Source organism: Biomphalaria glabrata, chromosome 2, assembly GCF_947242115.1.
Source record: "Biomphalaria glabrata chromosome 2, xgBioGlab47.1, whole genome shotgun sequence".
Lineage (NCBI taxonomy): Eukaryota > Metazoa > Mollusca > Gastropoda > Planorbidae > Biomphalaria > Biomphalaria glabrata.
In genome coordinates this window covers 32,314,461-32,340,069 of record NC_074712.1, presented here as the reverse complement: position 1 = coordinate 32,340,069, position 25,609 = coordinate 32,314,461, and the positions used below count along the sequence as shown (strand labels likewise).

The 25,609-nt window shown below is 33.1% G+C and overlaps 2 protein-coding genes across 5 annotated transcripts; one reads left to right on the top strand and one right to left on the bottom strand.

Annotated features, from left to right (window-relative positions):
• Nucleotides 1-2,818: 2,818 nt before the first annotated feature.
• Nucleotides 2,819-17,103, top strand: LOC106055156 (glutamic acid-rich protein-like). 4 transcript variants are annotated; one of them, XM_056020100.1, is made up of 7 exons: nucleotides 2,819-2,936; nucleotides 3,523-4,247; nucleotides 4,630-6,999; nucleotides 8,775-8,834; nucleotides 13,261-13,401; nucleotides 13,948-14,141; nucleotides 14,408-17,103. In XM_056020100.1, exons 2-7 carry the CDS (start codon nucleotides 3,524-3,526, stop codon nucleotides 14,477-14,479), a joined length of 3,561 nt encoding a protein of 1,186 aa, XP_055876075.1. In that variant the 5' UTR covers nucleotides 2,819-2,936; nucleotide 3,523; the 3' UTR covers nucleotides 14,480-17,103. The 4 variants fall into 4 exon arrangements, with proteins under 4 accessions (XP_055876075.1, XP_055876074.1, XP_055876076.1 ...); XM_056020099.1 differs by having other exon boundaries at nucleotides 3,428-4,247; XM_056020101.1 differs by lacking the exon at nucleotides 2,819-2,936 and adding an exon at nucleotides 3,053-3,365.
• Nucleotides 17,104-17,521: 418 nt separating this feature from the next.
• Nucleotides 17,522-22,187, bottom strand: LOC106055208 (cilia- and flagella-associated protein 299-like). The gene is made up of 7 exons (XM_013211398.2): nucleotides 22,037-22,187; nucleotides 21,645-21,764; nucleotides 20,476-20,606; nucleotides 20,239-20,329; nucleotides 19,962-20,104; nucleotides 18,920-19,049; nucleotides 17,522-17,723 (listed from the first exon to the last, which is right to left on the bottom strand). Exons 2-7 carry the CDS (start codon nucleotides 21,750-21,752, stop codon nucleotides 17,625-17,627), a joined length of 702 nt encoding a protein of 233 aa, XP_013066852.1. The 5' UTR covers nucleotides 21,753-21,764; nucleotides 22,037-22,187; the 3' UTR covers nucleotides 17,522-17,624.
• Nucleotides 22,188-25,609: the final 3,422 nt, after the last annotated feature.

The following is a 25,609-nucleotide window of genomic DNA, read 5'->3' as shown; positions in this document are numbered from 1 at the left end:
ATATATATATACCTATATACACGTATATATATATATATATATAAGGTAGGCCTACATTATCTGATGTCCAAATGCAGGGGCCCCTAAAGAGGTTAAGTCCCCGGGCCCCTAAATCCCTTGCTAAGTCACTGTGCCATAATAACGATTATAAAACATGCCTCAGTCATTTGATTGCACCTCTTTAAAATTCCGTAACAACCATTTGGACAGTTATCACACACTGCTGTCGTCACAATAGTCCTCGTCCTGTTCATAGTTTCCTAGACTTTTAGTCAACGTCAACTGCATTAGTATTGCAAGATATACGAACTATTTTGGGATCAAATGTAGTGCCACTTGTTCTTCAAAGGCATCGGAAGTTGAACGTGCCCACGTATATTCAGGACTTCGAGAGTTAAAGTCTAAATCTTTGTAGATATGAGTTGGTGTGTTTCTTCGGCCGTTAACGTGGCTCTATCTGCCGGAGTAAATGGTGACGTGAGTTCCTATGTGAACAATCATCATGAGGTTCAACGAGGTTTTTGAACCATTTGTGTCAAACTGGCGAAACCTATTAGTAGGCTAATTTTATTGCAGTTATTAGTATCTCCGAATTTTTCCTATTTTTATTGTCTTTATGCTTTTTTTTTTAATAAATGTTTTTGGTCAAGTGTTTAAGATTTTAAATTGATTTGTTTATTTTTTTTTTTTGTGTGGAAAATCCTGGGATACCTAGCAACCCAATAACATAATGCACATGTAATTGGATATGCCACCGGAGACTATTTCGTTACCACTGGAAATATAATAATAAAAATTGCTATGACTTCGATTCTGTCTACAATGTACATAACTACGCAAAACCCAGTTGAGACCTGAATATAGATTGCATTCATTAATGTACAAACTCTTAGCATCGGGAAATTAGTTGTACTCATTTATAAGTTCAGGGCCCGTAACAGATTACCCCCAATAGGTTCACACTTACCCGGATGATCCTAGATTCTAGATCTATATAAAAACTAGATCTAGTTCTATCAGCGAAATGGCATATAAAGCGAACACCTCCCCGTAATTTTTAACCATTCTTATTTATTTCAAAAGTAACTGCAGAACTAATAGAATGGTATAACAAAGACTCCATTTTTCTACATTTCCCACATATTCACTTTCGTTTTCCCTCATAAAATAAAGCATAGCTGAAGGTCAAAGTTGACATGTATGGAAATTTCATTCTCAAAACGTTTCCGGATAAACGAGAATAGGTCCGAACTTAAGGCGATTTTAAAGCACCAATGGACATCGGCCGAAAAAAAATTGCATATTGTACTTCTAAATAGATGTGGAAATAGTTAGCTATAATAGCTAAGGCTATTAATTCCGTTGAAAAATATATATTATGGGGTGTTCGCTCAAAATTACCTTTTTAACTGAAAACCTATTCAGCGAAAGCCCCTATAATAAGCTTAAAAGGCCATTTAATGATAATTTAGTGACTGATTTAATCTGTTTTTCTTTTTGTCTTATCTATTGTTATTGTTTGTAAACTGAAATATTAAAATAATAGGCATACTTTTAACCTTAACCCATGTCTTCAATTTCGAAGATTAAGGATGAGTGCATCACTACGTGTTTCACATGACTACGCCCAGTTACGACCAGCATATTTTCCCGCATTTTCTTTCCGTCTAAAATGTTTGACTCGCAGCTCTCCAGCAGTCTCTCAGAGGTCATCTGCTGGCAGTTACTTTCCTCTGTGCCAGTGAGGGTGAAATGACGCTTCAGTTGATCTTAACAGCGTTAGGCCTATACGGCTTATACCGGGGGGGGGGGGGGGGGCATGAGGGGGGACCACTGTTTTGCCTTTTTTTAACTAGCTGGTTAACCTCTTGATTAATTATATTAATATGTGTATAAATGTTTAAAAGAAGTGCAGAATTCATTTTCATAGGGTTCCCCCACCATTCTGAGATTAGGATTTCGGGAGATTTCCAAGAGTTTTCCAGGAGAAAATATTCAATTTCAGGATGGGAAAAAACGCGAACTATATATTTAGTAATAAATATAAGAATTACCATATACTATACATGTATAAAATTACAAGATCTCTCCTGAGCCTTTCGTCTCCATGCCCGAAACCCAAGCTGTTGTAGATCTGTCTCCGTACATCATCAATCCATCGCATTCGGGATCTGCCTTTGGGTCAATCAGCGTGTGTGAGGGGGGTGGAGATCGAGCTGATGGTGATTAAGTGCACTGAACATAAGTTCTTTAAAAAAAAATAGTTGCAGTAACGAGAGTTTATGAAATGGAGAGTAGTACGACGTGGACTAGCCTATAGGAAGGTGGCGATATAGAATTTTGTAGTTTCTTTCTTTCTTTAAAAAAAATAATTGATCGCAAGTTTCGTAGGCTATATATAGACATCAGTTACAAGCATAGAAAGATGTGGAGCACAAGAAAAGTGAAAAAAATTTTAGGCCTATTGCCACAAGGAGAACAATAGTTATACTGCTTCATGGAAGAAGTTAGATGATAGAACTAATTGAAGCATAATTTCCTATATTTTAACATGCTATTTCGCTATTTTTTACGGCCTTTCGCTCATTATGACTCCCGCGAAAATTGCGTTCGCTGATTAGGTCAGACCCCTACCGCAAGTTCACTTGAATTATAAAATTAATAGCTGATATGGAAAAAAGAGTCAAATTTAGTTTCATCGCCCAATAGCTGAGGAGTCCGCAGATGTTTTCATTTTTTAAATTAGTTTAACCATTGCGGAGTTATAAATTCTAAACTAAAAACTGGCACAAAAGCGTTCGCTGTTGGTCCTTTCCCATAGGTGTTGCACTGGCAAATAAATAAATCTGGTAACTTGGCCTAATTCTGACGTCACAATGCTCAATCGATTCCTAGTCAAAGATAGACTACTCTAGATTTGTGTGGTGTGGCTAGAGGTGTGGCTAGACTCTATCTAAATATAAGCCATAATAAGCCTATAGCTATACGGCTATAGTCACAGTATAGTCTAAATTTAATATCTAGATCTAGATATATAATATATTTGGTATTCTTAGCCTTAGCCTTAGATCTAGTAATTTATAGATCTACTCTTTGTCTATACTGAGTATACTATTACTACGCTAATACGAGTCACTATTGTGACTGTCGTATTGAGGTCTATAGATCTAGATCTACATCTATATTGACTATGAATGATTGATTAATATTTGATAATTTGATTGTAATGATAGTGACATTAGTGATATTGCCACTCACTATGACTAGTAGATCTAATAGTAGTATGACTACTATTTACTATGACTATGAGTGATTGTAATGTTTAAATTGTTTACTTAAGCCTTAAGCCCGGGCCTTAACTTAAGGTAGTCTAGAAACTAAAGTGTCAGAGTGTTGACAGTGACACTCATTTCACTCATTATTTTAGATTCTAGATCTAGACTCTAGTCTATCAACTTAGTTACTGTGACTGTCGAATTTGTTAAAATAATAAAAACTGTTTCTTTTTTTCACAATGGCGAGGATGTACTTCGGATTCCTAAATTGCTTGTTGTTTAGTGTTTGTTTAATGGCATGCATGGATTTGATGAAAGCTTATCCTGATACACAAAACGGAGTGGAAGTGACTCCATCACTTGACCTAGACAACTTAGATCTAGATCTAGATCAAGAGGATAACTTAGATCTAAATCTAGAGGCAGAGGATTCTAAAACTACAAAAGCTTTACCTTTGACTACTGGTAATCCTCCTAAAGATTTAAGTCTAAAACTATATAATTTAGATCTGGATCAGCCTTCTATAGATGATTTAGGCTTTGATCTGTTTGAAAAAGCTGACAAGTCCAGTTCTATTAATGAAAATAGGCCTGAGGCTAAAGTTGAGCCAGACAGTAATAGCCCCATAAAACTTAATAATATAACAAGTAAACCAGAACAGGATAATATTAATAATGATGACATAAAAGTGGAATATAATGAGACAGAGTCAATAGATCTGTTAGACGATTTAAATTTATCTAAGAATGTGCCAGAATCAGATCTCTTTCTTGAAGAAGATGATGACAATGTAGAATTAGCAGAAGATGACAAAGTTATTACCACTGAAAAACCAAGTGTTGATAGAGAAAATAACTCTAACTACAAAACTGAAGCAGGAAAGACAGAGGATTTGATTAAAGCTAAAGACGAAATTGGTCTGTCAAATCTGATTGCACCGGAAGATGAAGATAAACATTACCAATATAAAGGTTTCTTTTTTTTTTTTTTTTTTTTAAATAAATTTACTTTCTTAAGTTTAAGATTTATTTACTTTTTAAATTGCATTATATATATTTAAAGAGTAACAAGAATATGTGATCTGAAACAAACTAATATATTTTAGATAATGATCTATAGAGTAGTAACTTGATGTTATATCATTTAAATAAAAAGTGAATTTCTTTATTTTAAGCAAGCAGTAACTGTTCTTATATTGCATAATATATTTCTTGGCATTTATATATGACAACAGCATGTTTTTGTATCTGCATGATGCTTGTCAAACAAATTGTACAAATTTGAAAGGAATAAATAATGTTGTATTTTGCAGTCTGAGTATAATTTTATTTAAATTTTCTCTTTCTTTCCTAGACAGACAGGGTGCTAAGGGGGTAAGAACATCAGACAAATTTAGGGAAGATGATCACTTACAGAATTTATCTCCGAGCAAACAGATTCAGAGAAGTAGTAATAGAAAGACTCTTTTAAAATCCCAGGATGACATCATTCGAGAAGGTAGTCAAGAGCATGAGGATTCAAAAACACTTAGCATAAAAAATGGAAATGTATTGTTGAAAAGTAAAACTGCAAATCTAGAAGAAGAAAGCAAACTTGTTCCTGATAAACCTGATGCAACTGATTCCAATATTGAAAGTAGTAAAGACAAATCACCACTCCCTAACAATCCAGATCATGATACCATATCTCTGTCTAAAGAAGGTACTCCTGTTAAGGAACAAGGTAGAAAAGCTAAGGATGGATTGTTACAAAAATTATCTTCTCTTAATGAGAAGAACTTTTTAAATCAAGAAAATGAAAACTTAAAAAATCAATCACAAGCTGATAAAGAAACAGTTGACCAATTAGAAACCAAACACATTTCTGTCAAAGCAAAGGGTAGAAAAGAAGCAGACTTTGGGTTAGCACTTCAAGACAATGTACAAGACAGCCAAGGCACTGACAGAATAGATACAAATTTACCATCTCTTGCGAAAGAAGAAGATAAAAATTCTGACTCATTAAAAACTCTTATAGTACCTCCTTATCGTAGTAATGATAGACGTCTTAATGAAAGAAAGTCAAAATTGCCTTCTTTTTCTCAGAAGTCAAAGAGTAAAGACAATTATACATTTCAACCAAACTTGCCTTTTGTAGTTGATCAACAAGATTATACATTCACTGACACAAAATTACTACAATATAATAGAAAAAAATCTGAAAATGAATACATTAATAAAAAAGTAACATTAGCTGATGATTATAAAGAAGAGAGCAAAGGCAGAGTAACTACTCACTTTACCTCTAATTCTAAGGAGCTATTGGCTGACAAATTTAAATCCAAACAAGATTTTCATATCAGTCATAAAAATAGTAATGAGAGAACAAATTTTGGACTGCCAAAAATAAATCAGAATGTCAAAAACAGTACCATCAAATCACCTTTACCTGATGATGATAAACTAGAGAGTTTGGAAACAGAGACAGAATTATCCCTATCTAAAGAAAATGAGCTACAAAGTAAAGACAGGGACAATCAAATATTATCAGAAACTTTTGATAATGAACTAGAGAGTAAAGAAATGAGCACCAAATCAAAATTAAATGAGCTAGAGGGTAAACTAATTGAAACTGAATCACCACAACTTATGGATACTGATAAAGAAAGGAAGAAAGTCAACACACAATCAGCACAAACTAATGAGGATGAACAAGGGAATGACACTGAATGGCCACAACCTAATAATGATAAGTTGAAGATTAAGCAAATTGACAATGAAGCACCACAACCTAATGATGATGAATTAGAGAGTAAACCAATTGATACTAAATTGCCACAACTTAATGATGATAAGTTCAAGAGTAAACAAATTGACAATGAAGCACCACAACCTAATGATGATGAATTAGAGAGTAAACCAATTGATACTGAATTGCCACAATTTAAAGATGATGAGTTGGAGAGTAAACAAACTGACACTGAAACACCACAACCTAATGATGATGAATTAGAGAGTAAACCAATTGATACTGAATTGCCACAATTTAAAGATGATGAGTTGGAGAGTAAACAAATTGACACTGAATCTTCACAACCTAATGATGTTGAATTAGAGTCTAAACAAATTGACACTGAAACACCACAACCTAATGATGATAAATTAGAGAGTAAACCAATTGATACTAAATTGCCACAATCTAATGATGATGAGTTGGAGAGTAAACAAATTGACACTGAATCTTCACAACCTAATGATGATAAATTAGAGAGTAAACCAATTGATACTGAATTGCTACAATCTAAAGATGATGAATTAGAGAGTAAACAAATTGACACTGAAGCACCACATCATAATAATGATGTCTTGGAGAGTAAACATATTGACACTGAAGCACCACAACCTGATGATGTTGAATTAGAGAGTAAACAAATTGACACTAAATTGCCACTGTCTTATGATGATGACTTGGAGAGTAAACAAATTGACACTAAATTGCCAAAACCTAGTGATGATGAGTTTGAGAGTAAAGACACTGATAACAAAATTGTGAAATTACAATTACCTGGTAAAGAATCTAACAGATTAGATGAAAAGAAGGATTCTTTTGATAGTGAAAATGAAGAATCTCCTGGAGAAGACATTATAAATCGTCAACTTTCATCTTATAAGAATAACTTAAATGTATCTAGATCTCAGGAAAACAAGAATAGCTACAAAGGTGACATTGGTAATAAACCACTTGGTGAGTCAGAGGGAACATGACCATGAAACTAACTCTCCTTGTGTTTCTATTTAACTATTTAATACTTTCTTTTTTTTTTAATACTAATAACTTGTAAAATAGTCTTGTATTTTAAAAACTTAACATTTCAGCTCAAATGCCTTTTTTTTCTTTTGTTTAGTTGCACTTAAATATTTTTGTATAGTGCACACAGCTTATATCACTTTGACTATAAATGTGTGTATGTTATATATATGTAACATTTTCTTATAAAATGTAACGTCTGTATTTGATAAGATACTTATAGTTTGGGGATTTCATTTATTTAAATTGTTCTTTTCTCAAAACCATTATTATTATATATACATTAAAATTATTATATTTTTAAAACCAATATAATGTATATATTTTTTTTTTCATTGTCTAATATTAGAATGATTTCTTAGCTTTTTAAAATCAATGTAGTTCTACATGCAATTATATGTTGAAGGTTTAGAAACTATAAAAACACATTTGGGCAAATTAAAAAGGAAATACCTTATGAAAATTTTATATTAGACTACCTGTAAAAGTATAAAGAATACTAACAAAAAATCAAACTCCCAAAGATTTATGTGTAAGCAAGTGAAAGGTTTATTATCTTCCATTGTCATTTTGAGGTTATTCTGCAGCAAACAAACAGTAATTTTTTTTTCTAGGATAGTAATACTGAAGCTAAAGTTGATCTGTTTTTTTTTTTTTTGTGAACCCTCAAAGTTGGAAACAAGAATTCTCACAATTTGTTACTGCACTTTAAAAAAAAAAAAATTCCCTTTTAATTTTTTTGTTTGCACACTGCTACTAACACATTTAACAAAATTTTAACATAAATTCATTAATTACAGTTGAATAGTTAGTTTTTTTTAACAGTAAATGTCAAGGTTTGTTTTATTGAGATGAAAAATCTATTGAAAAGTGACAGCTGTTCCCTTGAAGCTATTGATTATTTTTTTAGTTATTATCATAAATTATATAAGACTATTCATTTTGTAAGCTTGTTTTGCTCAATAAACAGTGACACATTATTTGGCAATTTTTCCAAAACTTTCCTATCAGTTTTAAATGCAATTATTTTTTTTTAAAGATTATAAGCTATCATGCAAATAATTTGAAGTTTAAACATGAGCAAAGATTTTTTCTTTGTTGTTGTAATTATGTTTAATAATTAAGAAATATGGCATAAAAATATATTTTAAAAATATTTATAATATGTAATCTATTAAAAAATTATTTTATTATTTTTAAATAAAAATACAAAATATATATGTTCTGTATTTAGAAAATAACCTAACATTGTTTTATATGTATTAGGTGTACTTAATTTAATATCATGTATATTTAATGTAATACCTTTTTATATCCAACTTTATAAAGATAAGAATTTTTTTTATGTAAACTCAAAACTTCGCATGTAAGCTACATAAATACAACAATAGTAAAAATGAATGCACATATACTAAAGAAAAAATAAATCTTAAGGTGCTTAAAAATAGAGTTATATCCTGAATTTCCTTTTAACAACATAAAATTATGAGTGAGTCTGGTGTGAATGTACACTTTGGTTTCTTATAGTTATAATGTTTTTTGTTTGGTGTAATGCACAAATTGTAAGACAAATTTCCTTACGGATAATAAAGATTATTATTATTATTATTATTATTATTATTATATTATAAAACTAAAATTTCCATTCATTTAAAATTGGTAAAACTTTCTTAAGTTTTATATATATTTTAATTTTGCTTTATCTCTAACAGAAGATGAAAATGAAACAGAAAGAGAAGGGGATGATGAAAACTACACAGATAATAATGATGGTTTGTATACTTTTGTTATTAAGTTATTGAAACAAAAATAGTTAGTGTAGATATAATTCAAAAATCATGGACATCTTTTATACTTAATAATAATAATTTTATTTATAAAGCACTGTTAACAAACAAAATGTAGGCTCAAGGCGCTGTAACAACATTACAAACAAAAACACGAGAGCTAAAATGACAGTTAATCTAAAAAAGTTTTTAACAGATAGGTCTTAATGTTCTTCTTAAAAGTGTTTGAGCATGGTGTATGTCTGAGATCAATGGGGAGTGAGTTCCAAACCTTTGGTCAGTGAACTGAAAAAGCCCGCAGACCGTAGCTTTTGAGGGAGAAACGTGGCACTACTAAAAGTGCTGAGTCCATTGAGCGCAGGGCTCTCTGGGGGACATATGGAGTAATCAGTTCGCTAAGGTACAAGGGCATCTCGTTGTTATATATACACTGATGACAAAGTGTGGCGACCTTGTAATCGATTCTCGCTTTCACGGGAAGCCAATGGAGCGTGCGCAAGAGCGTAGTAGCAGAATCTTGTCTAGTTTTTTTAAGGACTATTCGAGCTGTGTTTTTCTGTATACGTTGCAGCTTGGCTATTTTGTCATCAGGTATACCTGCTAGCACGGCGTTGCAGTAGTCAAGGTGGGAGAGAATGAATGCCACAGCTAGCATTTTTGTTGACTCCGTTGTTAAATATGGTCGGATCTGGCCTAATCTGCGCAGCTGCAGATAAAGACCTTTACAGAGCTGACTTATGTGTGGGTCGAAAGATAGTATTGAGTCGAAGAAAGATTCCGCACTACATGGACAAAAGGAACATGGCAGTTCGTGATAAAGAGAGAATCTGTGCTTTCAACTTTTGAGACATTGTTCCTAGTGCCAATCTTAATTATTTCTGTCTTGTCTTCATTCATCTTGAGTTTATTTTCAATCATCCAATCGCTCACCCTTGCAACGGTACCACTGATTTTCTCTGCCAGATGCGACACCTCTGAGGGTACTGATGAATCGTATAACTGTGAGTCATCGGCAAAGAAATGGTATAAGATGCCGGTTGGCCGTATGACACCGCTGAGTGGATATGTATACATAGTGAACAGTACTGGGCCTAGAACTGATCCTTGTAGTACTCCATACTTCAAAAGTAAGCTTGTTGATTCCGTCCCGCTAACAACGACACTTTGGGTGCGTTCCGTCAGGTAGGATCCAAACCACTTTAGGACAACTCCTGCTAAACCAAAAGTTGCAGAGAATCTGGCCATCATAATTTCATGGTCTAGCGTATCAAAGGCTGTGGACAAGTCCAGCATGGAAAGAATTGATATTTGGCCTTTGTCGGAATAGTGAAGTAAGTCGTTTAGTACCCTGACCAATGCTGTCTCTGTGCTATGGCACTTCCTATATGCAGATTGAAATTCTTCCAAGAGACAGTACTGTTCAAGATGAGAAAGAATTTGCGCTAACACGATGCGCTCCAGAAGCTTTAACAGGAAGGGAAGATTTGATACCGGGCGATAGTTTTTTAGACATTCCGGGTCAAGACTGGATTTCTTTAATAAGGGCCTGACAAGTGCATGCTTAAATTGCTGTGGTACAATGCCTGAAATCAGTGAAGAGTTCACAATGTTAGTAATTGTGGGTACAAGCTCATCTAAACATTCAATGTAAGGAAGTTGGAATGGGATCAAGGTCACATGACTTATTTGGCATCTTTAAAATAGTACTTTTGACATAATCTTCAGATACACGCTGAAACTCGCAAAAAGGAGAATTTTGAAAAATTGGAGAGTGGTCAAGCTGTGATGAGAGGGATGGCATGTCATTTCTAATCTGCTCAATCTTCCCAATGAAGAATCTATTGAAGGAATCAGGAAGTTCAGATACTGGGATAGATGACGGCAAACGTTCGTTATTTGCTCCCCCTAACATTTCAGTGGTGATCCTAAATAGCTCATTTGAAGAATCAGAAGTTTTGATTTTTTGTCGAATATGACTAGCTTTTGCGTCTCTAATCGTACGGTTAACCTTGTTTTTTTAAAGTATGTATATTTGTCGATGTATCGTCAGACCTATGTTTTGAAATGTACGTTCGGCACATCGGCAAACAAGTTTGGCAGTCTTTATGTCTTCCGTCATCCAGGGTGCAGATGGCCTAACTGAGACTGTATGAGTGACAAGAGGTGCATGGCTGTCCAGCAACTTTTTCAAGCAAGAATTGTAATTGCTGAGAACGTCTATGTTGCTTTGTTGCAACAGCAAAGAGGTCATGTCCATTTTGAAGGAGGCAATATCTATGGCTTAAAGTTTACGGGAAGTCACGTTTTTCTTTGGCTTTTTTGCTTTTGATAGGCGCATTTCAAAGTGTACAAGAAAATGATCTGACAAGCCGCGGTCTGAGACATTGAGTTTGGCTATAAGCTCACTTGCATTTGTAACAATCCAGTCAAGAGTATGGCCTTTGACGTGTGTCGGAACATTTATCAGTTGGTCTAAGTTGCGATCCTTTAGTGCATTTTTCAGCGGCATCGCATATGTCTCATTTTCACTGTCAAAATGCAAGTTCACATCGCCTATGACAAATAGATCTTTTGTTGATATGTGACTGTCAAGGAGATCTTGAAATTCTTCGATGAAAACTTTTGTTGTCAATTTATTTCTCTTGCTTGGTGGTGGGCGGTACAGGAAAATAAAAGTCAGTGTTCTACTGTGGTGGGAAAGGCGAAACTCGCATATCTCAAAGGTGGTGTACGTTGAGCTGTCAGGTCTTATTGTTACATACTTGGCTAGACTATCTCTGTACAGTATTGCTAAGCCCCCTCCGCTGCCTGTTTTTCGAGGTAGACTCTTTAAAGTAAACCTGGTGGCGTTAGCTCAATGGTTTTTGACTCATCACCAACTTTTACAGATGAAATCTACACAAATCTAATGGTATAAGAAAGATCACTTAGCTCTAGAAAATAGCAACACAAAAATCCTCCAAAATGAGAGACGAAAAAACAGGACTGCTACCTGCTGGCGCAAACAATCTTACTTCCTTTATAGATCTGGTGTGGATTAGTTTTAGTATACATGATGTTTGAATAGGCTTTGGATTTGACGACATTGAGTGGTTGAAAATAAGTGAGAAGTGTTGTCATTGCTTTTGTCATCTGGTTCTCAAAGGTTATCTTTTTGTGGAGCAATTTTTCAGCGGCATCGCAACACAAAAATCCTCCAAAATGAGAGACGAAAAAACAGGACTGCTACCTGCTGGCGCAAAAAATCTTACTTCCTTTATAGATCTGGTGTGGATTAGTTTTAGTATACATGATGTTTGAATAGGCTTTGGATTTGACGACATTGAGTGGTTGAAAATAAGTGAGAAGTGTTGTCATTGCTTTTGTCATCTGGTTCTCAAAGGTTATCTTTTTGTGGAGCAATTTTTTTTATCATTGTTGTACTTAATAACAAACCATGTTACATTCAAAGCTTTAATTTATTGATTGACAAACAACTACACACATAGTAAAGATCACAACACGAAATATGGTCAGTACACAGGCTAACAAATGTAAACAAACACTAAGGGGGGACAATCAAATAAGCAAATTCATGACAATCAGCTTTGTCCCTTTAGAAGTTTCCCTTTCAGGCCTTGTGGTTTATAGGGCAGATGATGCAAAGCTCATCTGTTTTTGTGGCCTACGGTTAATGAGGGTGTCATGTGGCCAGCACAATAACCAACCGCCTTTACTTTTCCCTAACTAACGTCGGGTACCATTAGAGCTGGGTGGACCCGAAGATCCCCAAATAAAAAATCTCAGTCTTCACCAGGATTCGAACCCCGCCGGTCCCCAGTTCAGAAGCCAAGCGCTTTACAGCTCAGCCAATGTGCCTCCTATTTGTCCCTTTATTTCTTGTTGATCTGATAATTGTATAAAATGTAATTTTTTTTTCTAGAGGCATATTATTGAAATCAACATTTTGCCTTGGTTTCTTGTGAGCAGGTTTATGACTTGACTCATCGTCGATTATGTTTTACCTGTGAAGACATAGGGCATGTATTAACCTGTTAATTTGTATAAATAATCTTAATAATGTAGCTCAAATTCAATAGGTCTTGGTTCAAATTCTGTTGGAAATCATTTGTGAAAGCTGGAAAAAAAAAAAAAATTAATGATGTCTTTTTTTGATTGAAGGACAAGCCACAGTCTCAGTAGTTAAAATCTGAGCATTAAGTGTTTTATTCAGCTGTAGCAGTTTCTATAGAAACTTTTCAACAAAAATAAATCAGAATTTAATGCTGAGAAGCCATAGTAAGATAATCTTGGCTCAGCAGCTGTAATTGTTAGTAACAATTCTTTGAATTCTTTTTTTTTAAAGTATTGGACTAAAGTGCACTGGTGGAAGATAATTACAAAATAGTTTTATTTTCTTTGAAATTTCTAGACAATGAGGAGTCAAAATCAGATTATGTAAACAGGGAAGGCGAGGAAGTTGATGAGACACCAGAAGAAGACGATCATGATATTGAACCAGATGAGCATTATGATACAAATAAGTGGTTCAAACCTGGCAATAAAGAGAAAGGTAATGGTCTTATCATTGCATCATTGCAACAGTAAATTATTCAAGTCACATTTTCTTCATTATTTTCTTTAATTTTTGTATTTCATCTGATGCTTTTATTTCATATTTTCTAAGTTTTAATTTACTTCCTTTATAGATCTGGTCTGTTATAAGGAAAATTTTTTGGATGTGTTTTTGGGGAGCGGTGGGTGGGTTTTATCTTTCCCTCCAGTTTTTAAATAACCCTGAAGTGAAAAAAGGAATAACACTAATTGTCTTCTAATGGATTGGCCACAAACACCAATTTCAGTAGCCACATTGAAGACATAAATATTTATCTTAGTCAACAAATGTACTACAAAGAAAAAATATATACTCGTCAAGTTTATTGCTTTACCCAACTATCTATGGACACTTCAGATGGATTATTTTGGAATCTAAGTACCTTATCATCTAGAATTTTGTTAACAGCATGTCAATGAAAATTTAATCTTCTTTTTGCATGAAAAAAATTAACATGCTCTGTAAGCATATCTTGTGAGTCTTTCAATTTTGACTTCATTTTAGTTGCAGCTGATATTGACAACACAGAGAATGTTGTTGATGATTTTGATGAGGATGAGATTCGTAAGCAAGCAAACTTCAGCAAACACCCCACTGCTCCATCCAGCATGGTGTTATTATACACATGGATGATAGTGGCCATTCTCATTGTTGTGGTGGGCATATCTACATATCAGTCAAGGTGTAAAGGGCTGAAGGTAGGCTGCTTTTACTTTAATTTTGGTTTATTTAAACTAGTGAAGTACTGGTCTTACAGTTTCAGGTTGGAATTTTGGATTATCCAATGATCTAAAAACTAATTATTCATTTTTAGTTTACTAATCTGAGATTTGCAAACCTGTTGCTCCATTCTCCTAATAAAAGTTGTTTTGTTTTTTTTAAAAACATTTTGTTGAATGTGTAATTGCAAGTTGTGCCAGCTACACACTACTCTAAAATATTTGCTGTTGTTGTTTATTTTCAGTTTCCTTTCTTGTCCAAGAAATCCTCACATGGAGAGGATAAAAAACGTTTGTTGGATCACGAATTTGTTTAAACATTCTGTCATGTATTATTTGGTCTCTACGGAAAGTATTAAAGGACATTATCTTTCAGAGAATCATTTTAGAAACATTGGTATGATGTATTTTGTTTACATTTCCAGATTTTTTTTCTTTTTTTTTTGTGCTTTACTCATAATAACACTAATAGCTTATTGTTCATTTTTGTCATTCTCATAAAGGACTTATTTGATTTGTAAAAAGGTGAGGGATTCCAAGACTTGATTTCAACTACTCATTTAGTGTGTGCACTATAGCTTCATTGTAATCTTGTTTATACTGGATCATATTTTTTTTTGGCATTTAAAATTTAAATCCAATATTCCCTTTTTTTTATGCAAGGTTAAAACATTCTTCTTCAAAAATAGTTGGATTGATGGACCCTTATTTATTGACTTAAAAAAAACAAAACAACAACAATGTATAATCATTAAAATAATCATAAACTTTTGTTCTGAATCAATTGGTGATCAAGTAGATTCCAAATTTAATATTAGTCTGCATGTTCTATCAAGCTTTTTTTTTCTTCTGTGGTTAAAGTTTTAAAAAAATTATATTTTATTAAAATTGATAAATTATTTCTAATTGATGAGAGAGACTCCCGGTGGATATAGAATCTATGTTTGTGTGGTGTGTCAGCTTTAAGATACTATAGAGTATTTAGTAATAAAAAATGTAAAACAAACAATCCATTTCGAAAATGATAATTTAGAATTCAGACTTGTATTTTATTCAGCTAACAAAACATTTTTTTTTTAACTTTCTTCAAATTGAATTGAAAATCATTGCTACATTTCTGCCCACTTCTCTTGTGTTGCTACATTTCAGGTCCATCATCCATATTTGTGCTCTTACTTTACTTAATAATAAGGTTCATATTTTTCTCTTGTCCAATTATCCTTCTAACTGAAATATTTTGACACTTAATTTTATTTACCATATGTTTTGGTCTTCACTAATAAGAACAAGTTGAACAAATTGTCTCTTTGTTTAAATAATCACTGGACACATTTTTTTTTTTTTTGCTGATAAAGTTTACAAATAACTGATGGAATATGTTAATGTTCACCAATAACTGTTTGTTAAAGTTCACCAATAACTAATGGAAGTTTGTTAGTTGATATCTGAATGACTGATGAATGAATACATGAAGTAATCAGCTAACAAGATTAAGAAGTCCAACATAATGCACTGCTTGTACAAGTGTGCATTTAATATTATTTATTTTAATGTGTAATGTTCCTCTTACGCTCCCTTACTATGTCCATTGTTTTCATCAGCCTGTTCATGCAGCTTTGGTATATTCTTATGACCGATACTCAAATGTTCTCAAGTATTAGTACTTAAACCAAGATTTTGATTTTCAGTAAAACATATAAATATTATCTTAGAAAGAATGTGAACATTGAAATAAGCAGTCACTTAAATCTCATGATACATTTCTAATTTCAATTAGATAATTAATTTAACATTGTACTGTAATTCATGATACATAAATCACAGAAATAGTGTTCCAGAATAATTTATGAACAAAAAACAACGTATACTATTTTGTTTTGATTATTGATGACAAACTTAATGAACAAAAAAATTGGCTGATTTTTATTCAGTGAAGCATAATTCCAGCAGTGTAATATTTCATCATATACGATTTAGAACTAGTTGAATGCAATTATTTTTGTAAATTTAGTCAATATCAACATCCATTTTAAAGTTATGGAATATTCTCATGACTTGGATTTGATATAGAGTTCACATTCCTGTTTATTTTGCAACACTTTGCAACTAGAAACTTTTGAAATGGTATTGAAACAGTGTTTTGGAGTCAAGATATTTCTTACATTTCATTGGTTTTAAATTTTGTTTTTACTATCTTGAATGTGAGAAGGTTTTTAGAAATTTCTGTTACTTTGTATGAAATCTTTGTTCTATTACTTCCCCTCTGATTGTGTGAATGTTTATTACAAACTTCTAATATCTCTTTGTTTTTATGTACAGAAATATATAAATACTTGCCAAAAATAAAATACTATCCTTGCAAGTATTTCTTTGAATTTTGATGCTATGAAAAAACTGCCTAACAAAAATATTTCTCTGAACAAATATTATTTGAATACTTTGACATACATTTTTGTTTAAACAATAGCGCATCTATAGAAATCAAATATAAAAGTGCCTTGAAATTATTTTTATGAAGAGATCAAAGACATGGTTTTGCTGTAATGCTTTTTATTGTTTATAAATTGTATTGATGTGTATAATACCCTGATAGTTCCTGTTAAATATTACACATAATTTCAGCTGTAAATAGCCAAGGGGGATATCTTAATGATATTAATGTTTGGTTTTGTGTGACTCATTTGTGTTGACCATAATTATTTTGTATTCTGATTAGAAAGCAATTTTTTTCAGATGTATTGATTTTTTTTTTTTTTTAGATGTTACAAAGATATGAATATGAAAGCTACAGATATTGTTTTTATTTCTATGAATCTCTTGACATTGTAAACATTTAAGTATATATAGTATTTAGTGGGCACTTTTTTTTTATATTGAGGGAGAAAATTCATTAATAGGATTTTTTGTATAAAAACTAATAAATATTTTTTTATTATATACACTTGATTTGTCTGTCTTGCGCTTTCAAAAAGATACCATTAATCTCAAATGTTTCTGTGATAATACATATAGTAGGTTTCACTCATTGGATATTGCACTACAGTAGTTTCAGGATGATGGGATCACACAGATATGCTATCATTTTGGTCCTAATAACTGGTTGGAGTAAATACACAGATATTTTCTGTATTACAAGATTATTTTGTACATCATGGATTCAGTTTGAATAAGTGGCTGATTTAATTTTTTGGTCGTCTGATTAAATAGAATTTACTTAAAATTTAAGCATATTACAAATATATATTTAAATAGATACATTCTTTTAGCTGCTTGGAAAAGTGATGAAAAAATAAACTTTTTTAGAATATCTTGAATTAAACACAATTTTTTTTTCTCATTAATACATAAAATCAGAAATCTAAAACACTAAAAGAATTTTTATTCCAGTAAATATATCCATCAACAGAAAAACACATATAACTCATTCTCACTGCCTCTATCACAATGACTGAATTTTTAGCACTAAGTTTTTCTTCTGTTGATGTGATCATAAATGACAATTTGAATATACTTAGGAGAGCTGATGACATGTCTCTCTGAATTATCCCCTGGACTGTCAGCCTAGAAAAATAAAATGGACATACTGATAATGTACAATACTAGTTGATTTCCTATGCACACAATATGACATGGGTATTAAAGAAAGAAAGCACTTTTAAAGGCATGAGACAATTACAAAAGTGAAAATTAATATAAAAAAGCATAAAAATTTAAGAGATTTCATGAAAATTAATAAGATTTCTTATACTGTGAAATACTAGCAAATGTTGCTAAACATAGAAACATTTTATAAAGCATAAAGTGAATAGAATGTAGTTACTATAGTGGGAATATTAGATGATATTATACCCAAATGTTAGCCCAGTTAATATCATTTACTTAATATCATTTTCTTTCAAGTTGAATGGACTAAAAGTATAAACACCAGGATTAGATTTCAACATCTTTGCAAACAAGGGATCTAGCTTGAATATTAGAGTAAGTGGTATTTATTATCTAAAATGCAGACTCCTGGAATTGGCAGTATTTGTCTTTGCTTTTTTATATCTAGATATATGAAATTCATTTTTTGTCCTTGGTTCAGAACATACAAATGAACACCTACAGAAAACAGGTTTTTAAATTAAAAAAAAAGGAAGATTAGAAAATATTACTGTTATAGATAGATCACATTTATCATGTTTAAAATATTGAAAAAAGATATAAGACAAGCTTCTTAATCATGTTTTCAATTACATTTTCTGATAGCATCAACTTTTTTTTTGGTGTAAATTGTTTTCTAATATTTTTTTTTAATTAAGACTAAAGATGAAGACTACTTTATTGATCCTTATGGAAATTTGTTGCGATTACAAGGACTCTTTTCTCATATACATACAACACAACAGAAACATACACGTAAATAGAACAGACACAACATAAAGAGTTCATTCAGTGACTACACACAGGCATCTTGATCCTTTTCATCTTTCCTGATCAAAGGGTGGCATTGATAAAGTCTGACCGAGTAATGTACAAACAAGTTTTTGTACCACTCTGTTCTTGTCGTGATTGACAGTAGTAGCCCACTTTGCGACAACTTGGCGTAGTTATAATGGAGCGGGTGGCTGTTGTCTTCCAAGATTTTTCCGATTTTTCTTACATTTCTGTTCAAAAAGTTACCTGGCAACAAAGCTATGTATCAACAACAAAGACTGCACTACATACATTGGAACCTAGTTTTTTCAACAAGACCAAGATCTACATTTAATACTTACTTTAGGATCTACATTTATAATTTTTCTGTCTCTTTTATTCTTAAATAACAGCCCAGAGGCATTCTCTGCAATCACTTGATAGTTTGGTGTTGGGTTGGATGTTGATGTTGCTGTCTCCCAGTTGTAAAAGCTAACGAACAGAAAAAAACATTTTATTGGAATCAACCACATTTCTTACACATTATAATGGACTCTGTAATCCTAATTGGAAATTGCCTGGGATAGTATAGCATAATGTAAGACAAAGGAATGCCAGTAACCAATTAGCCACTACGGATAGTCCATCTTGTGCATGGTTCTAACTAATTAGTCTAGGAATTACAGTTGATTTTGTAGGTTAAGTCCTACAAGTCAATGCTTGAGGGTAGGGGGAGAAAACTTAAAATAACTGGTACATTTTTTTTTTCTGAAAATTAAAAACTGAACAAGTGAGCCAAAAAAAAATCTAAATACCAACCAAACAGAATAGCCAGAAAATATTTTATAATCACTGTAATATCTTGCTTTATATCTTGAGGGACTAACTTTTCCCTTTACAACTTCTCATATGACTAAAGAGGCAGATCCTTGATAAAAAGCTGTGGTCACAGGTTGGGTAGGAGACGTGGTGGCTGAGCGGTAAAGTGCTTGGCTTCCTAACTGAGTTCCGGGGTTCAAATCCTGGTGAAGAATGGGATTTTTAATTTCAGGATCTTAGGGCACCTCTGAGTCCACCCAGCTCTAATGGGTACCTGACGTTAGTTGGGGAAAAGTAAAGGCAGTTGGTCGTTGTGCTGGCCACATGACATCCTCTTTAACCATAGGCCACAGAAACAGATGACCTTTACATCATCTGCCCTATAGGCCACAAGGTCTGAATAGGTAACTTTTTTACTTACAGGTTGGGTATTTAATCACCATGCGCTGTTGCACTTGTAATAATTACATCAATAAAGCTAAATTGCAATTACATAATCCCTAATTTCAATATATATCTTCAAAAACTGCTATAAGAAAGAAGTACATTGTAACATTGTTTTGTGACAACAATCTACATAGTTACCTTAGATCAGATGGCCTTGGCAGCAGACGTTTCTTCCCACTGAAATAGGGCTCAAAATCTTCTGTTTTCAGTCTGTATGCATAGTCTATGTACCCAGAGATCTCCTGGCCTCTAGAGTTATGATCTCTAATGAAGATGATAGACTGGAAAGAATTTGAAGAAGCTTTTAAGGCTGGAACAGTTGGGTTAATAAGGTTTCAGCATTGTTTAAAGGGGTCAATAGTAATACAATGCATGGTTAAAACTACAAATATAGAATCTAATAAAACGATCTTACAGTCATTTTCCCATTTCTGTTTCCAGCTTCTCTAGCAGCTAGAGCTTGGAGTAATGGTTCTTTAATTATTTTATCATCACTGGCAAGTTTCCTGAAATTTAAATATTTAAAATTGTAGAAAGAATTTTTTGAAAAAGCTAGTTAATCCTATTTTTTAAAACCATGATCAAAAGAAAACAATACAAGTAGTACAGATCAAAAAAGGTTCACATTACTACTGGTAAACAGTACTCTTACTTTTGTTGACTTCTTTTTGAAAGCCTGCTGGCCTCTGCAGCTTGTTTTCTTGCTTCAAACTCCTCCCTCTTTAATACCTCCCCACTGCCCCTATATCCCAACTCAACCAGCTGTCTTGCCAACTCTTGATCCTTTAAATAAAACATAGATAAAAGATAGTAAAAAAAATATGGAGATTTCAGGACATCACAAAGTCTGCACACCTAAAAAAAAAGCACCTGAAATGTCAAATAATATTGAACATGAAGTTGTTGAGTCCTTGTAAAGTGATGCAATTGTTTTCAAAAGTAAATAGGTCAGCTCGACATTACATGCCTCATTGATTACACAAAGTGCTAATCCACAAAGAAAAGAAAAAAAAGCAAATAAAAGCTGAGGAAACATGAAAAAAAATGACATCTGTTATGAACATTGAACATCATGATGTTAAACTACTAAGTTGGCTACATAGAACTATCACTACATCAAATCCTCCCTATTCAAAACTATGGGAAGTACTACTGAGGTCCTAAAATATTTCTCTCATCATTTGTGGAATGAGTCAACAGACTAAAAAAACAACAACAGGTCAATGTTGTTGTTGCCACATAGGGTATGTCTTTGGTTATGATGACATTCACATGAGTTTCCCTTCTAAGTTGCATTGATTTGTGGTCAAATGACATAGATTTATAGTTATGATTAAACAGAGAAAGGTTGTCAGAGAGAAAGAACTTCAGACTTTTATATGTGGATTTCCATTTTTGAAAATAGCCTACTGTCATTTCCAGCTTTGAAGTACATTAAATGTTTACATTTTTATAATGTTAGTGATGTCATTGAATATAGTTGAACATTTAGAAATTCATCACATTTATAACTTATGTAGGCCTATATATAGCTACTTATAAGACAAATCATCTCAGCCATTGCAAGAGATTTGGAGATCTGGTCAAAGGCTTAAAGCAGTGAGTTGAGTGAGTAGTCATTTTCCTCTTTCCACTCTTAGTTGTAATTTCCTACATTACATACCTATAAGCTAATGTTGTAATAGTTATTTGATTATTTACTAGATCTAAAGTGAACAAAAAAGTAATAAATGATAAATTAAAACAAAATCAGGGTTGAGCTAATGTTAGATAATGACACTGAATAACGTATACAGAATAGAGTCAGAATCATATTTTTACCTCAAGGTAGTAGAGATCAAATGATGTTATCTGTGAGTCTAAGAAGTCTTCATATGTATTAAATTCTGTCACAATATTGTCACTACCTGTGGCTACTTCTTCCTCCATTGTGTTTTAAACCTTAATTATAGAACAACACAGAGTGCCAAAATAGTGAATTTAATAAACAATAGTTATAGTATCAATATAGATCTAGAGAAATACTTAAAATAGTTAACTTGAGTAAATAGTAATGTATACTTATTTATTATCTTATACGAAATACTTTGTTCTAGATCTATCTGGTTACTCACTTATACTGGTTTTAGTTTAGAAATTCAAAATTGACTTAAGAGAAACTGTTTGATATTTTAATTGTTTAATTCTATAATTTTAACCACCAAATTACTTACTATTGGCTAGAACAGTTAGCTAAAACATTGACTCGGTTATATCCTCTATGAAAATAAAGGCTAACGTTAACTCTCATTCATATTCATTTCATTATGTATGTAAAATCTCGATAGTGTCAGTTTAACCTATTGATACTAGTCGCCATAGTAACTAAAGGGATTTAACTCATAAAAAAATAACTGTTGAAATTTTATCGGACTTATCGTTATTATTATATTATATTATATTAAGACAATAAATACATGATATGAAAACTAATCATTGACGAGCCACATTTTTATATACCGTTATTTTATACTGACATTGAAAATACTGTATAAACGCACACATTTTTAAAAACAATTTTTCACCTAACAATATTAAGTTGTAACTCTACACAAGTCTACTCCCTAAATGTTATCCTCTACAATTTATAGTGTCATGGGTCTATGTTTAGGCTTATTATCAATATATAGGGCCTATCATATATATATTAAATTTCTATGTCAATCTATGTGAACGTTTCTAAAATTCACAGGAATATTAGGCTCGTTTTCTTTAGGGGTACTCAGTGGAACTATAATTGTAGCCTAATAGATGCAATTGTTTAATTGGTTTCAATTAAATTAGACCTGTAGACCTACATAGACTGTTCATAGACCATCGTGCATTTAAAAAGTGCTTGTGTCCGCATAAGATTTCCTAGAGAGTAAAAAAAAAATGAAGATTACTAGGCCTAAATATTACTATTATAGATAGATCACATTTATCATGTTTAAAATCTTGAAAAATATATAAGACTAGCTTGCATCATGTGCCAACTAGTGACTCCAGTGGGCTAGTTGATGACACCAGATCTGACTTCTACGTTGAACATTACAGTATTAGGTAGTTTATGCCCTACTAGATTAACCAGCTGCTACCATTGCAGCTAGAGATGGAAGGCAATGTCTGAAAGCAATCAGCAACTTAGTGGTTATTATGTGACATTAAATGTAGGCCTACTCTTCATTTTATATGAGCTAAAAGTTAAAACGTTAGATTCAGACATTTGAAGGGTTTGTTTGTTTAGATAGTTAACACTAGATGTAAACGTTATTTGTTGTTTTGAAGACTGAAGTTTGGTTTAGAATCAAGTCTGCTGGATGTTCTCACAGACAAGGCGAGAGACTAACAATACAGCCACAGGGTGGAAGGGCGACAGAATATTTTTTTTTACATTGAAGGGGAAAGACACACAAGAAGGAGTCTGTCCACTACAGAAGGAAGGTGATCTACTTGCTTTCTCACGACTGGGTTATCTACTTGCTTTCTCACGGCTGGGTTATCTACTTGCTTTCTCACGACTGGGTTATCTACTTGCTTTCTCACGGCTGGGTTATCTACTTGCTTTCTCACGACTGGGTTATCTACTTGCTTTCTCGCGTCTGGGTTATCTACTTGCTTTCTCACGGCTGGGTTATCTACTTGCTTTCTCACGGCTGGGTTATCTACTTGCTTTCTCACGGCTGGGTTATCTACTTGCTTTCTCACGACTGGGTTATCTACTTGCTTTCTCACGGCTGGGTTATCTACTTGCTTTCTCACGACTGGGTTATCTACTTGCTTTCTCACGGCTGGGTTATCTACTTGCTTTCTCACGACTGGGTTATCTACTTGCTTTCTCACGGCTGGGTTATCTACTTGCTTTCTCACGGCTGGGTTATCTACTTGCTTTCTCACGGCTGGGTTATCTACTTGCTTTCTCACGGCTGGGTTATCTACTTGCTTTCTCACGACTGGGTTATCTACTTGCATTCTCACGACTGAGTTATCTACTTGCTTTCTCACGGCTGGGTTATCTACTTGCTTTCTCACGGCTGGGTTATCTACTTGCTTTCTCACTGGCTGGGTTATCTACTTGCTTTCTCAAGGCTGGGTTATCTACTTGCTTTCTCACGGCTGGGTTATCTACTTGCTTTCTCACGGCTGGGTTATCTACTTGCTTTCTCACGGCTGGGTTATCTACTTGCTTTTTCACGGCTGGGTTATCTACTTGCTTTCTCACGGCTGGGTTATCTACTTGCTTTCTCACGGCTGGGTTATCTACTTGCTTTCTCACGGCTGGGTCAAGAAGTGCGCCTCTTTTGAAGACCAGGACCATGGTGTGGAGGGGAGAGGAATAGCCTCTTGTTTATTTACTTTTTCTCCTCATATCTCACTTTCAGAATGAAGAATAAATTATTACAAACAAAAATAAAAAAAAAAGTATATCAATACTTGGGTGTAAAATATCTAGTGATGGTAGAAATTTGTATTTTAAAAATGAAATTTATTATACTATTAATTAGATCATTATATTAACATTAATTACACAACACGCATAAGAAGTAATTCAAATGCAATAGACGGCAGTGGGTTAATTAAAGTTATGTCAATCGTATGCTACACTAAATATATTAAGGTTTTAAGTCCTACATCTTTAAAAGCCTGTGACAAGAGCCATGACTGATAATGATATGCCGGCGGTTGAAGCAGAAGATATATAAGCTGTTAATTATATATAAAAAAAAAACAGACAAAAAATAACTACAAAATCACTTAAAACGATCTCTATTTATAACCCTTAAACCTACAGGATGGCCAAGGAGGCAAGTTGTTTACAGATTGACATAATCAACTTCTTTTTCCCATACGAGAAACATGATGCGCATGTCTGGTTACTTATGAAAGGTTTCTCTCGGCAGGCGCTCTGAACGTACACCCGATAAGTCATCACTGACACACTTACACACTTACAAGATGTCTTTCAAATTTCAAATAAATACTCATTTGAGTGGCCTGGTTGGAATGTTAAAAGTAAACAATTCGTCTTGACAGGAGCAGAAGGTGCATTTTCTGGCCAATTCTCTTGTCCTCAATAAATCCCAGATTTTGTTCTTTTGTCTTTTTCTTTCAGAAATAAATGTTACAGACAAATAAACAGGAGGAATTTTTTTTTTAAACGCGCACAAACGTTTCCCACAATAATGAAATGCTATTCAAACAGTTTTAAGTACAAGTAATCCGTTATTCTTATAATCTAGTGAAAACGGACAGGTAAAGGGAGGGCGTACTTGGCAACCCGGGAGGGGTGGAAGGGATTGTGGAGCTAGAAAAACGAGAGTTGTACCGGGTATTGACATTGGGCAAAAGAAAACGATTTACATCAAGTGGACGAGGATCGTCCCCAACCCTTCCCCGTGTAGATATAGTGCAACACTTTCTTATATTTTAAAGAAAAACAAAATGTTTATATTTAGTCATCTATTCATTACATTTAGCCTTAAGTAAGACTATTGTGGTATCATTCTGAATATTGAAACAAGCAAAATATTTAAAAAAAAACGTTGAAAAAAAAATTATATATATATATATATACTTATATATATATATATATATATATATATATATATATATATATATATATATATATATATATATATATATATATATATATATCATGGGCGTAGACAGGGGGGGGTTTGGGGGTTCAACCCCCCCCCCCCCGCAGGGGGGGGGGGCGGAATTCATTGACTGATTTTTTGCTTTCATTTTGTTTATTTTAGGTGAGA

Coding starts and splice junctions, on each gene's coding strand:
- LOC106055156 (XM_056020099.1), top strand. CDS start 3,515: ATGGCGAGGATGTACTTCGGATTCCTAAATTGCTTGTTGTTTAGTGTT. Junction 4,248..4,629: donor TAAACATTACCAATATAAAG/GTTTCTTTTTTT, acceptor TTTCTTTCCTAG/ACAGACAGGGTGCTAAGGGG. Junction 7,000..8,774: donor CATTGGTAATAAACCACTTG/GTGAGTCAGAGG, acceptor TATCTCTAACAG/AAGATGAAAATGAAACAGAA.
- LOC106055208 (XM_013211398.2), bottom strand. CDS start 21,752: ATGGAGGAAGAAGTAGCCACAGGTAGTGACAATATTGTGACAGAATTT. Junction 20,607..21,644: donor TTGATCTCTACTACCTTGAG/GTAAAAATATGA, acceptor TTTTATTTAAAG/GATCAAGAGTTGGCAAGACA. Junction 20,330..20,475: donor TCAAAAAGAAGTCAACAAAA/GTAAGAGTACTG, acceptor TTTAAATTTCAG/GAAACTTGCCAGTGATGATA.